General features: G+C 41.9%; 1 protein-coding gene across 1 annotated transcript in view; it reads left to right on the top strand.

Moving 5' to 3' along the window:
- The first annotated feature begins 3882 nt into the window (after positions 1-3882).
- Dhc36C (Dynein heavy chain at 36C) overlaps positions 3883-15549 on the top strand; it is a 111414-nt gene continuing 99747 nt past the window's right edge. The window contains exons 1-9 of the mRNA XM_080286419.1: positions 3883-4044; positions 4452-4676; positions 5351-5483; positions 5717-5973; positions 6644-6867; positions 7254-7386; positions 8624-8745; positions 10150-10300; positions 10810-11014. Of these exons, the coding sequence (XP_080142545.1) occupies positions 3883-4044; positions 4452-4676; positions 5351-5483; positions 5717-5973; positions 6644-6867; positions 7254-7386; positions 8624-8745; positions 10150-10300; positions 10810-11014 (1612 nt within the window). The remainder of the gene's footprint in view (positions 4045-4451; positions 4677-5350; positions 5484-5716; positions 5974-6643; positions 6868-7253; positions 7387-8623; positions 8746-10149; positions 10301-10809; positions 11015-15549) is intronic.

The raw sequence follows: 15549 nt of genomic DNA, 5'->3' as shown, positions 1-15549 counted from the left end.
ATCCAACCTCGCTGTACGTTCACTGACTTCACCTCTCTCAAAGACCATCACTTTACTCTTCCCTACATTCACCTTTAGATTCCGTTTCTTACACACTCTCCCAAACTCATCCACCAAACCTTGCAGCTCCCCTTCGTCTTCACTCAACAACACAGTATCATCTGCAAACAACAGTACAGGGAGTTTCCAAACACTATCCTCTCTCACCAGGGCCACTCCAACATCCACTACCCTACCTTGTACCTCTTTTATTACCCCATTCATGTACAGAATGAACAACCATGGAGACATGACACATCCCTGTTTCAACCCAACCTTCAAAGAGAAAAATTCACTTAGTTCACCATCCACACGCACTGCAGCCTTAGCACCATCATACACACTCTTCACAGCATTCAACAACTTCCCATCTACTCCATATATTCTTAATACTAAGTTAGCTAGGGCTTCGTCTATGTGACGCGAACATCTTTTATTAGCTAGGCCTTCGTCTCTGTGACGCTGACACCTAGGCTTAAGGTTGAGTATATATATATATATATATATATATATATATATATATATATATATATATATATATATATATATATATATATATATATATATATATATATATATATATATATATATATATATATATATATATATATATATATATATATATATATATATATATTGTCACCTCTGTTGTGCATGAGGCACTCAGTTCTGTTGTGTACGTATGATCACATGTTCTGTGCCTGAACATTTCTGTGGAATATTCATTGTGATACTGTAGGGACATATTGTAAACTTACTCATGTGCGATCACATATTAGATGAGCTGAACTAGGAATTGAGAGTGAACCTTGCAACTGCTATATCGTACCACTGTATCCATCTGGTTTTGATCACGGAATAGTGTGTGTATGTATTCTTAGTTAACATATAAGTGCACTGTGTGACCCAAGGTGTTTGTGTTTTTCCCTTCCTGGCTGACTCTGACCCGGTCTGGAACAAAGAACCACACAGCACCGTACCTAGGACCGAGAAGTCGGAACCTAGAATACGCTGCATGATAGGTACGAAGAATAGCAACTGGGTACATTTTACTCAGATGAGTAAGGTGGTTGTCGTTTGTAGTGTAGGGTATGATAGGCTTGTGATTCTGCCGCCAAATGGACGCAAAGAAAGATTATATGACTCCAACACAACCACCGTCACCCAGCCACTTTCATAGATGACAGACAATCACTCTCCCTCAGCGTCATCCACATACGGGCGGGTCCCATATTTGTTAGAACTGGGGGGGGGGGGTCCAGAACGTCTTGCCCCTCCTATTTTTTTTTTTTTTTTTTATCTATTGTTGACAGCCTTCCACATAAAACTGTGGGCGCAGCCATGGAGGCCTGAGGGGACAGCCCCCTCCATCTCTAATAAAATAAGCTGAGCGGGAAGATAGTCATTTACTGCACTTAAGTTTTTATTCATACATTCGGGTGTTAATGGCTGTTTTCTGGGTTACTTCTACTTTTTAATAATAGGCACTTCAAAAAATGAAGATACTATTATAATACTTTCCAGGCAACTGTATCCCACTAATAATGACGCCAAAATTCAGGTCTCACCATAATATCCTGGCTATGCCCCTGCCCATATATTAGCCAGAACTTGGTTCTTGGCAATGGGTTGATATGAAGAAAAACAGGCTGTTCTATGTTATTTAGCCCATTATTGTGAAAAAATTTAAAAGATACAGTCAGTGTACATAGCTATTTAATGTGCGTATAGTTCCTACCTTCAAAAAGTTAGGTTATATGAAGACAGTGGGTTAAAACGTTGAAGGAAGACTGTTCTTTGTGCTTTAAGGCATCAAAGGAGACAACTGGTGCCGACACTGGGGTGCAATGCCAAATTTCCAGGTGTACAGTTCTCAAAATACTGTGACGTAACTTTCGACTCCTATAACATCGGTACAGCTATTTTCTACCTACCGTCATATTTGTCTGTCTATATATCCATCCATCCATCTGTCTATCAGTCAATCTGTCTATCCACCTATCCATCTGTCTATCGAACTAATGTTTGACAAACAGCATAATGTGTATGTCGAGTGAATGACACACACACACACACACACACACACACACACACACACAAACGAATTCTATGCTGTTCCCATGGCTGACCCTTCCAGGAATGTATACTGACGTTTTACTAATTGAATATATATATATATATATATATATATATATATATATATATATATATATATATATATATATATATATATATATATATATATATATATATATATATATATATATATATATATATATAGAGAGAGAGAGAGAGAGAGAGAGAGAGAGAGAGAGAGAGATGTGTGTGTGTGCGTGTGTGTGTGTGCGCGCGCGCACTATAAAATATAATGTATACCACTACAGCCATTTTTCTGTAAATATGTGAGATATAGGATACATTTCTTTCTGTACCATGCCTTGTAGATATTGTCAAAAAATACCATTGTCAATCTGAGAGAGTCTTAAACATTAATGAGAAAATATATCGGCCACAGTTACCCTACTCTGTTACACAGTTACATAGCTATCTGATTCATATTTGATGTGCGGTGCATATGTATTGCTGGAGGAAGGTTCAAATGGAGTCACTTGTTGACGAACAGTTGCTAACAAATGCACCACTCAAGCAAATGTAAGAGAAAACGCTAGTGTTTACCAGTGAAGGACATGTATAACATAAATAAATAAAAAATAATGAGAGAGAGAGAGGACGTGGTGTCATGTTAATGGGTGTTTTGGCCATCACTCATCGACCCCATACGACCCACTGATAAGGTGATGCTATCTTAGGTTAGGGCTAATGCTGCAATTCTGCGCTTCTATCCTGTTCTGATGCCACTCTTTTCTCCTATATGTAATGTAGCCTATCTTATAAATTCCTTTACATTTTATAACATATGTGCTATAAAATTTGCCAAAGGGAGTGTGGTTACACCCACGAATTTATCACCACCGACTGTAAATAACTGTATTTACTGAAGAAGGTGTGTGGCAAGACCCACCACCTTGTTTTGTTGTATAAGCACTCTTATACTTTTACAACAATAAATATTTCAATCAATATTGAATTTTGGCCTTGCATTTTCTTTAAAATTATAATGGTTATGTTAACTGTCACATAAGTGATATTTTATTGTAGAATTTTCATAATATTCCTAAACGATTTTACGTACATTTACTTACAATATATTGCAAAAATGAAAAGAAGGGTTTGTTTCGAAGGTCTCTGGTTGCCGTGGTAACGTTTGTCAACAGGACACTGGTAACGTAGCAACGAGAGCTGCCAGGCTGTTCATGTTCGGACTGCTACTTCAACTGTGCCCTTCATTTCCTTTACCTGATTTTCTTTTTCGATATGTGATTTCTCGCCTTATCAGCCTAACCAACAGTGTGAGTCTGGTAGTAGATCCGTCTCTTAGTAGTATAATCTTGGTAAGAATACCTTGGTCAGCAATCATTACTGCTATTTTTCACTTCGCCTAACTTGGCCTAGAGTTGAAGGGGCCAGTGGTGGAAAGAGGCAATGATACCTGAATGGGTAATTCATTTGTTGTTTATATTCACTGTTGCGCTTTTCACCTACGATAAGGAATCCACAAACACCAGCATTCTTCTGTCCGACCAAGACGGTGCCCAAAGTTGTTCAGCATCCATGTCTCTATAGCACTCAGTCATATGTCATAATTCCGGGCTGCAACCAGGAAGATCACAGACATGGGAAGATTCGCACTTTCATATTCTTATACTTCCTAAAAAGACAAAAAACTTAACGAAGGGGAAGTGATAGCGAGTTTGTGAATTTCAGGCTTGAAGTGTTGTGGTGATGGATGTTCGAGTTGCACCACACACACCAGCTCCCAGGCGGCCCTCTCAGGATGGACCCACCAGCAGGACCACCAGCCGGAGCCGCCCCACCACGGCAGGCAGGTCTTCTGAGGTAACGGCTGGCAGACACCAACCACCAACACTAACACTCCACTTCAGTGTAAGTGTCTTGGGATATTTCGCCATATTATCACGTCTTCTTACCCCTTACTTTAGATAACATAATAGTCTTTTTAAAACAACTTGTCACCCATAAAGAGTTTTCATACCTTACTTCAGGTGACGGTGAGGGACGCCTTCATGTGGTGGCACGAATATAACTGGGTGACTCAACTGCCTGGTTATTCAAACTTCCTTATCTTCTCGAAAGGAGGATGGACTGAAGGAGAAGGAAAACTTAAGCTTGCAATCTACCGTGTTAGCTTTTCAGATAAGCCTGGGGCCACAACAATAACAAAACTCATTTCAGCTAGAAGCATTGTCTCTTATTATTACTTCACAACTACTACACCACACCTTCAGGATATACAGTAAGTGAAGCACTGTATCCACTCCACTAACCCCCAGGACACCGCTGTAAGGCACCACGGCGGCTACAATCAACGAGTTAATGGCGCGCCGGGAGAAGCATCGGTAGGAGGGGCGACAGGAGGGGCGGTGCGGGGCGGAGGAGGAGGGGCTGAGGGCGGTCTGCGGGGCGGGGCAAGGCGAGGCAGAGGCCAGGCACGCAGGGACAGCCTAAACAGAGACCCAAGTGACTCAGCCAGACTCCTACCAAGTCGAGCCCGTATGGTTAGCTCTCACCTGCCATAGACTCGTTGCAATAGGTTTTGGAGATTTCGTAACACCTCTCCCTCACCGATTTATTTTGGACTGTCGAGATATTGTAACATCTCTTCCTTACCGTTTTCTTCAACACATAACAACTCAGAATCTTCTTTTATGCTATTGATGCAAACTATGTCGAGATTAAAACCGACGAAGAGTACACAAGACTGCTGGTTTGTACTATGCAAAATAAATCGCTAATAAGGATGTGCTACTAATCTTCACGTGCAGTCTAACACACGGTCCATTTAACACCTGTCTCGTAGATGTTTATTTACATGTTACAGCTTAATATTTTCCTGTAGATTTTTTATAACTCACTCGTGAACGATACTGCTCTAGTGTTTTATTCCAGCAAACACAAGACTTTTATTTATTTATTTATATGCTTTTTTATTTATTTATTTATTTTATTTAGTTATTTTTTTTTCTTTTAGCTGAGAGTGGGTTATAAGAGAATAAGAGTGTCAGTACTGTCACCGTTAGCGCTGATGATCGGGACAACTCCAGTGTTTTATTCCAGCTAAGGCCAAAAGAGTTTTATTCAGCTGAGAATGAGTCATAGTAGCCTTAGAATGTTAGGGTACAGCACGGTGCAATAAAGTCCTGTACCGCATGCTTCTCCCCCCCCCCCTCAGCCACCCTACCGCCTGTCCGGCCATGATGAGGAGCGTCACAGGCACCGTCGGCGGCTGGAAACACTGTCTAAGCTGGGTCTCAACACGGCACCCGACCTGGCACTGCAACGACCTCGATCATCAGCACTGTATGGTAAGGTATATCTATCTGTTCTGTCTCTCTGTCTATCTATCTGTCTGTTAGTCTATTTATCTGTCTATATCTATCAGTCGATCTGTCTGTCTGTCTCTGTCTATCTCTCTCTTTTTATCTATCTATCCATCTATCTATCCATCTATCTACCTGTCTGTCTGTCTGCTATGAAAGAGTTGCTACCAAGTCTCCTATGCCACTCAAAATACTGGCCTTTTCCCTACATAACACAGCCATCAGAGAGGTACCCCAGGCCAGCAGCAGTGGAAGTTCGGGCCTCTACGGAGGAAGTAGCTTTGGGCAGGCCAGCGGGCTCCAGATGCCGTCGGTCAGGATGCAGGAGCAGAGGCAGAAGACAAGTGAGGAGGTGACCGAGTTCAAGGTGAGCCGACCGATGACCACCAGGGAACTCACCAGGAAGCTCAAGAAGCATCAGTCTGCTCTCAGGAGGGAACGACGACGCTACATTGCTGGCTCCGAAAGACCACCGGTAAATATCCAATAGTCAATATGTAACGCTCTGACTGTAATCCGCCAAACGACTTTTGTGTTGCTTGGACGATTCATTCAGCGTTGTCAGTGTCTATGTTTCATCATTTATTCAGTTCCTCCCACTGCCACAGCCACGGGCACATTAGCAGGCTGAGTCATCCCCGCAACACATTAGATACCACTAACTGAGTTTCTGATGTAGTGCTACTTACGGACCACCCTGTATTCTCACATCTTCACTTCGGACACGTCTTTTCACCTAATAAAGACAACTTAAACATTCATCCCATTTAGACCAAACATTTTGGAAAGGTTCAGGATAAAGCAAGGATAAATGAATTCGATTTTAAGAACAATCGCACATCAAGGTCACAAAAACATCAAATGTCAAGCACAAAGGAGAAGTTTGGCTCATTTCTTATCCAGTTTAGACCAAAATTGGTGGTAGGATTAAGGGTCATGGAGGAAATAAATTGTTCTATTTTGACAGCAATCAGTCGAAGGTCAAGATCACAGGGCAAAATCATATGTTCTGTCCTTAGACCAATTGGTGGGAGCGGGTGTTACATTCTCCGCATGCTCCTTGTTGTTATTCCTGTGGACGTAGTGGCACAAAAAGAACAAGGGCTAATTATAGTTTGTACTGACATCATCCACGACACCCTCAGGCCAGAAAGAAAGCAAGTTACCTGGAGATGCTGGAGAATCGTCAGGAGTTTCGCAGGACTCTGGTGCGGCTGCTGAAGACTGACGAGTGTCGGACCAAGAGTGGACGTGCCCAGCTGGAACGCCGCTACCACTACTTCATCACCAGGGGACTCTCCATGCGATCCAGTCCATTCCAGAAATCATGGGTCACCGTCATCCTTGCTCTAGTTCCTAAGCACTTGAGGTTAGTTTAAATATTTGTGTATCACACTTCACTACGCTGATGTCATATTTTCAGGTGCAATTATCAACACCGAGCGCACTTCATGACACTGTACTGTCTCCGAAAATTGCCAGTTTTCACAGTCATCCCTCAGCGCACCCTAATACAAAAGCATTATTCATTGACCAATATGGTAATCGGAACAGCTTTTTCCCCTGATTCATGCTGCCCCGGATTTCTCTGATGTAAATAAATTCTGATATAGCTGAAACAAATTACAGATAGAGAGAGCACATCAGAGAGTTAGTTGAGTTATTAGAGAGGTGAAATATTGGCTTCTCCTCCCCCTCTTCCTCCCTTTCCTCCTCCTCTTCCTCCTCCTCCTCGTCCTCCTCCTCCTCCCCCAGGAACCAGATGGGTATGTGCCAGACGCTCCTTCATCAGCTCCAGCTGGACTACGAACACAACATGAGGAAAGTGGCTGTTGATTTCGTCCTTAACTCCGGCAAACCTCGCCCTCGCCCAGACCAGCCCAGTCAGGTATGAATTAACTCTTTTAAGTTCCCTTAGTCCAAAGTAAGAGTTATCTGGGAGGAGAATGTGGAGTTACGTGGAGAGACAGACAGACGAGTGTCGAAATGGGTGTTGAGAGTGCATATGGAGTTAAACGGAGAGACAAGTAGACAAATGAGGAAGTGAAAGAGCGTTGTGATGTTGATAGGAGCGTATGGAGTTATGTGGGAAGACAGATAGGCAAAGGAGAAAGTGAAGAAGTGGTTCGGTGTTGATAGGCGGTGGCTCAAGCGGTAGAGAGGTGGCCTCCAGTCCCATCGGACCCAGGTTCGAATCCCGGCTGGGGCAGGGAACAGTTTAAGGATTTGAATTTCATTAAATCAGGCTTTACTAATCTACCAGAAGACCCGCCGACATGTCGTAAAAATACCCCCGCTAATACCAATACACCAGTCCTGTATGAGACAGCCCTAGCATGTATTCAATATGGACGGTGGGTGTTAGCGCCGAAGTGGTGACATGTAGAGGTGTATGGTATGTAGGAGGATTGCTGGGCCTTGATAGTAGGCTGTAAAGCCTATGCCCAGAGTCGGACACAAAAAAAAAAAAAAAAAAAAAAAAAAAAAAAAAGCAGAGGAAGGAGCATTATGGTGTTCATGTGGGTGAGCTGGAAAACGTTAGTAGAAAATTGAGATGGTTTTGCCATGTGGAGAGAATGGAGAATGAGAGACTGCCTAGAGGAGTGTATGTGAGTGAGGTGTAGTGGGAGGTAGAGGGGGAGACCGGTGATTAGATGGAAGGATGGGGTGGAGAGGTATATGAGGGTGTGAGCTAGAGAGAGGACAGCCTGATGACAGAGGGCTAAGTACCATGGAGGCAATTTATTTGTGGCCACCCCTTCCGGGAGGTTACAGATACTCCCCATTAGTCCCAGTACTAGAAGAGAGCTCGCCTGAATAAAATCATTTGGTGGCAGCAGGAATAAATTACAAAAAGACATCACTGGGGGGGAAATAGTTAATGTTACAATACTTTCTACATATATTAATTTTCAGTGGACTGCCACAAAATGGTGAATGTTGTAATACTTTCTACACACATGTGTTCATTTTCAACTGACTATCACAGAATAGTTCTAGTGCGAAACCCAGGATTCATGGCGTGAAGTTATTTTCTACATACATTAATCTTCAGGAACCTGTTAAAGGGAGGTTTGGTCTCCTTGCAAAGTATGTATGTATCTATGTATGCATTTATATTACAGAATGGTTCAAGCCGCGTAACTCTGGAGTCGTGGGGCCCGTCCAAGAACACCATTAGGAAGAACCTGCACCTTCTCAATCCCTGCATGCTGCACACACTGGAGCTCTGGTATCGAGAGTACAGGTATGACAACCTAGGCTTTTATTCTGAATTCATCATCATCGTCATCACCATCATCATCATTAGCCAGAGTCAGTCCACTGCAGACAGGGGCCTCTCCCATCTTTGTCCACTCTGACCTATTTGCTGTCAACTTGTTCCCACCACTTCTAGCAAAACTGCAAATGTCATGTCTCCATCTCATTTTTCTCTGCGTCTTCCTCGCATTCAATCTCTGGGTTCCCACTCAGTTACCCTGGTTGTCCATCTGCCATCTGCTCTTCAAAAGGCTTTCTCTGTCCATGTCACTTTCTGCTATATTTATATCCTCAAACTTCATCTGTTCCCCTATCCAAGAACCTGTAATTTAACTCCTCCATTTTGACGACTCATAAATTTCTGCTCTAAAACTCTAGGTTTCCGATCCGTAAGTTTTACTAAGAAGGAAAAGGAGTGTTGTGGTGTTGACGAGGATGTGTTGGAAAGCATTAGAAGTACCTTAAGATAGTTTGGCCATTTGGAGAGAATGGAGAGTGAGAGAATGACCAGGATAGTGTATGTGAGTGGATCGAGGGGAGGAGGGGAAGGGGGAGACCGAGGATATGATGGAGGGATGGGATGGAATGGTATAGGAATGAGGGGTGCGTTACCCGGAGAAAAAGCAGCCTGATGGCTGACTGAATTGCATGAAGGTGATTCGCATGTGTTCACTCCATCCGGGATTGAGGTGATGATGATGATGATGATGATGATGATGACGATGATGATGATTGATGATGACGATGATGTTGATGATAGTGATGTCGGTGAAGATAATGATGATGATAGTGATGATGATAAGAGATGTTGTTAGTGAAGGTAATGATGATGATAGAGAAGATAATGATGATGATAGTGAAGGTAATGAAGATGATGATGACAATGAATATCATGATGATAATGATGATAATGATGATGATGATGATAGTGAAGATAATGATGATGATAGTGATGATGATAAGAGATGTTGATAGTGATGATGATAAGAAATGTTGATAGTGAAGGTAATGATGATAGAGATGATAATGATGATGATAGCGAAGGTACTGAAGACGATGATGACAATGAACATGATGATGATAGTGATGATAATGATGATGATAGTGATGGTGATGATAGTGAAGATAATGATGATGATGAAGAGGATAATGATGATGATGATAATAATGATTATGCTGATAACGGTTGTGTTGTGCAGAGAGGTACAGTAAGTGTGGTGGAGGTGATAGAGATGATGGCAGGGAAGGAGGGGCTAGAGCTGATGATGATGATGATAATAGTAATAATAATAATAATAATAATAATAACAATAATAACAATGATGATGATGATGATGCTGATGATGAAAATAATAACGGCAGTGATGATACTACTGGGTGTGTTGTGCAGAGAGATGCGTGTGGTGGAGGTGGTGGAGGTGATGGCAGGTAAGGGGAGTCTGGAGCTGCAGGAGTTTATGGCGGGTGTGGCAGACCAGCTGACAGCCACCTCAGACACCCTCAACACGTGGTTCACTCAGATACAGACCGTTTTCTACAAGGTGAGACCATTTCCTTCCCACAGTATGATCTTGCTGTACAGTAGGTTGTTTTTGTTTGTCATCGTTGTTGTCATTACGTCCACAATGCAGTGAATAAGTAAATAAATAAATAAATAAAGCTTATTAAAGTAATTCTCTGCCCACACAATGAAGTCAGTACCAGGGTTCAGCCAACAGGAATACGGTTCTCTCTCTCTCTCTCTCTCTAACAAACTTGATTTTCTATATGTAGGGGTTCCAACTAGGCCAGATGTCAGGGTTCAACCAGCCATCTCGTCTAGCCTCTTTCTACAACCACCTTGAATTTATACATGCAGGAGTTCCGAGATCAGATGACAGGGTTCAGCCAACGATTATACTGTTCACTCTCTACCCAGCTTGACTTTCTATATACAGGGGTTCCAGTAAGGCCAGGGTTCAGATTTTCTATGTACAGGGGTTGCAGTGAAATCAAATACCAGGGTTCATCCAGCAGGTATACTCTAACCAGCTTCATTTTCTACATATAGGGGTTCCAGAGAGGGCAAATGCCAGGGTTCAGCCAACCAGTTCGCCTAGCCTCCTTCTGTAATGCGGCAGTGACCATCATGACGCACAACCTGCAGTCGCTGTGCCTACTCTCCCTCTTCTCCGTCACCGCCGCCCTCTGTGGCACCCAGCCCTGCCTCCTCGACCCCGCCTCACTCGCACTCTGGGCCAAGGAACCAACATCAGGTATTATGACAGTATATACAACAACTTTTCACTCATGGTAACTTTTTTATCTTTTCTGTGTCCGACTACTGGTACCTACAGTATACGGGGGAAATTCTTTCAACTTGACTGCATATCTCATCCAATCCGCACTCTGTTTTAAGTATTGAACATCAGGTAATTTTAGGCGTGGAAACATCTCTTGGAGCGACCCATTCAGTCAGTCCACCCTAAGGTTTTCCCGACCCAAGGTGCTTCACTCCCGCAGACTTCAGCGATGCCCCCTTCCTCTCCTCCATCTTAAGGTTACCATCTCTCTGGTATTTTTGCATTTTTTACAATATCATACAACAGTTTTTTAGACCTACGAACTGCTTCTGAAGCCAATATAGATTTTGCCACCTTCAATATAGATCCTTCCACCACCATTATAGCTCTTTTTATCTTTATTATAAATGCTTCCACCTTTATTACAGATGTTCGTCTTACCATTATTATATATTTTTTCACCTTTATTACAGATCCTCACACCTTCATTATACAGTAGGTTCTTTACCATTATTATAGATGTCTCCACCATCATTATAGAGCCTTTTACCATTATTATATAGCAGATGCTTCCAACATAATTATAAATATTTTTACATATATTGTAGATGTTTCCACCATTATGACAGATCATTCCACCGTCATTATAGAACCTTCCATCCCTATAGATCCCCAGCACCATCAGACATGTAGTAGGGTGGTAGAGCACAACGTCGACACTGTTTTATCTCGGAAAATATGAAAGTTACAGGGCATCTACGTACATCGTTGGAAACATAAGGAAACGTAGTAGATGTTACGCAACTTTTCTCAGCACCTGGAAGGTAGATGGGATTTTAAAGAAGGGATGGCCATGGGGAGGCCACACCTAATTTGAGGGAGTCCTATTTTTTTTTTTTTTTTCTAGGGGAGAGGGGATGTCCCTTTGGAATTCTAGGGTGGTCACCCCTCTGGCTACTCGACTGCTGAATACTCACCACTGCTGGAGAGAGAGAGAGAGAGAGAGAGAGAGAGAGAGAAATGATCTCCAAAATTTAATTACCTCTGACACCTGAAGGATATTTTATAACAAATCTTCACCATACTCAAACCACAAATCCTATAACACCCATTTTCGCTGGATATACTTCCTTGTCCCAGCCTCACTGACCGCCAACATCCCAGGTCATCCCACTCATTCCTTTGCTTACCACGCGTATATTTCTTTACCTAACTTGAATGATTTCATGGCGCAACGCTGGCCACATCGTTGATGAAAGCGCGGGTAGCGTTAGCCAGTCTCTTGTGCCCCGCCCCCTACTAATGCCCCGCCCTCTTCTAGCTCTACTCGTTGCTGATTAGCTGAGATAATTATTCTTCTCATTGATAGCATAATGAGCCTTGCTACGGAACAGTATCGTATTGTTTACTTTTACTTTGAATTCATTTCTGTATGACGAAGGAAGCACTAAAATTTGCCAACTGAATCAAAATCAGTTTGAAAAGAACCACCCCGCCTCCTCCCGCGACTGCGATGAATTTTGGCGCCAAGAAAGTTCGGAGATTGGCAATACCATATCGCCGCTCTGCCGCTATTACTATTAAACATATTAAGTCATCTATCTGTCATGTCTGGTAAGTTACCACAGTATCATAACCATATTGTAATTTTCCTTAATTATTTCCTTCATTAATTTCATTAAAATTAGAGGGATCGAATGCAGAAGTAGGAAAACGATATGTCACTGGCTTCGCCTACTCAGTACAGTACAATTATTTATACAGTATAATTATTTATACCAACAATGCCGTATAAGAAACTTGATTCTATACACAGGGAAAAGAGCTGTGTGTGTGTGTATGTGTGTGTGTGTGTGTGTGTGTGGATACCAAATATAAGGAAAAAAGTCAAAACACTAAGTTCTTTGTAGAATGTATACCGTTTTATTTTCATAGAGGGAACTTTCATTACTTTACAAACCTTTCAGGCCGATGACATTCCTTGGTACTTTTTTCCAACATCCTTTACTACAAAACATATTTCCTAGTTAAATGGAAAAGATATCATTGCAGGTAAGGGGTTAAGTAAAAGTTTTGTTGCTTCGATTAGCCAGAGCGGCTTATTCACCCGACGCTGGCTCGGCAAGACTGTGGCCAAGTCCATTCGAGCCGATGTGTGTGTGGGCGGGGCACAAGAGACTGGCTAACGCTACCAGTATAGTTCATAATATTAATAGACCTATGAAGATTACTGAAACTGAAACAATCTCTGCTTTCATATCATTAAGCTGAAGTTCAAATATTCCGCCTCTTCCCCGTGGTCCAGTGGAAGAAAAACACTCATAAACAAACTATTCTGACTGGCTGGGGATCTATTCTGCTAAACACAATGCAGCCCTGAAGTTGGTAATGCTCCTTGTATGTGTGTTGGGGATGGTGTATAAATAGAATTTTCGCTAGTTAAATAACATTGCTGTAACAAACTTTGTAGTGGTAGGTGGTGGCGACCATCATCCACTCACTTGATGTAGTACTGCCTACTTCTTCCTTAGCCTTTATCATTCTTTGTCTGTGCCTGCGCTCCGCTCTTCCTATTTCTCCCATCTTTCCTGTCACTTATTATTGCTTTCCTTTCCTTTACAGGTGGCTTTACATTGAGTGACAAGCCAAATGGTTTCCTGTAGGCCAAGAAACCATTTACAACGCTGGGTGGTAACCATATAACCAAACCATAAGTGCTCCCTACGTGTCAAGTGGGTTGGTTGAGGGTTTTTGCCCCTCCCCGTAAAACAAATAACTCAGAGTCAAATGGCCACTCCTTACGGAATTATGGCGTCTGGCAATAGACAGATAGATAGAACAAGCTTTGGTTCTTCCACATGAACAATCGAAGATCAGTTTTACGGGGAAGGAAAGGCCTGTCCTTATGGACCGGTGAATTCGAAGTTAGCAATGGCGTATCGTAGTTCAGTGGTGTCTCGTGTATTTTGTCAAAGTTTACACTGGTGTTACCTAATGTTACCTAATGTAATGTTGTTTTACCTCTATATGAAGTGTTTTTATTGTATGGAAGTTTGTAGAAAGATGTAAAAAGCTCAAAACCTAGTGAAGTAAAAATATTTTCGAGGTTATTGATAAATGGAATTAACAGCCTAAGGTAAGGTTAGAAGAAATGTATGAGACAAACTGATTGGATTTGAAAATTTGGAAGATTTAGTGTAAAGTGGAAAAGTCTGAGTTATTAGTCTTCCACTTATTAATAATCTCAGCACCTGTTCGTGTCGATGAAGATCAGTCTCGATGTTGAAGACCTGAATACTGTCTATGCATAGGAAATCTTGCATCATTCCGAACACTAACTACCACAAGGCGATGAGACAAGGTACGATCCTTCCAGTAAAAAGGTAAAAAAATATAACTCAAAGTACCCATCGACATGGACCACATCAGTTTTACACTATTCAGATCTGAATCTGTGCTCAACCTCCAGGCAGTAACTTTTTTTTTTTTTTTTTTTTCCCCTGTTAGATCCCCATTCCAAATTCCTGTGAAGTAGCCATTTAGGTGACAATATCGTCAGTTTGTTTTCATCTGACAAATATATATAATCCCTTTCAGCCCAGTTGATGTCAAGTGTAGGCAGTTTGGAGGTGGAATCTGATTGGCAACCGGGGAGATTCATTCTTACCCCATAGGTAAAGCTCATCGAATTTCATGTTTAAGTTGCGGGAGTCGCCTTAACTTTGTCACGTGAATTTAAGTAATGGAAGTTACTGAAAGCTATATCTGACACCGTCAATTCGAAACGTCTCTCTGACAAATATTGTCCGCGCGAAGATAACAAGAAAAATGAAAGAAAAAAAAGACGTAATTGTATTGAGAGGGATCTCTTCCTGCAACTTGTTTGGAAGCAGGCTTTCCCTAGTTTCGTCTTCATTTCTTGGGATAATTTTTGAATCATAAAATCTTCCTAAACAGTTCTCTAAAGGTACAGATAACAGTTTTCGTTGATAATGTTTCAGCGTATCTCCCCACTCACTGCCAGTTTTAAAGTTCTTGAACATTAGCGGTAGTAATAGATGATTCGGCAAACATGGTGCAAATTCTCTGTCATAATTAAACCACTAAACTAGAACCTAAACTTTAGGTGACCAGCTTTAGTAAACAGCCAACAGTAGCTCGGTACGTGGTTGATTAATTATCTATTGGTATCCCCGAATGGATATTTTTTTCAATCTTTTTGGCACATACGGTACAGTAAGTTACGGTTCCCCTAAACAAGTACCCCTTTCGTCATGGGTTTCTCAGAATTTACTCTCAAACCACGCCGCTCACTGTCATAAAGCTCTGACCCAGACTGCAAGGAGCATACCGTACTCACTATAAGCAAGCAACCCAGCCTCATCTCCACACATCGCATTTTAAATACTCCACTTTTCGCTCTTCCCACCACATTTGTGTCCACCACAACTGGTATTGACTTCCTTGTCTCAACAACCTGATACTGAAATGTTCTGTGGGGACATCAC

This window comes from Coenobita brevimanus, chromosome 111 (genome assembly GCF_032717465.1).
Source record: "Coenobita brevimanus isolate Jiangsu-jjx chromosome 111, ASM3271746v2, whole genome shotgun sequence".
Classification (NCBI taxonomy): Eukaryota; Metazoa; Arthropoda; class Malacostraca; order Decapoda; family Coenobitidae; genus Coenobita; species Coenobita brevimanus.
The sequence above is the reverse complement of the archived record's forward strand: the minus strand, read 5'-3'. Positions and strand labels throughout refer to the sequence as shown.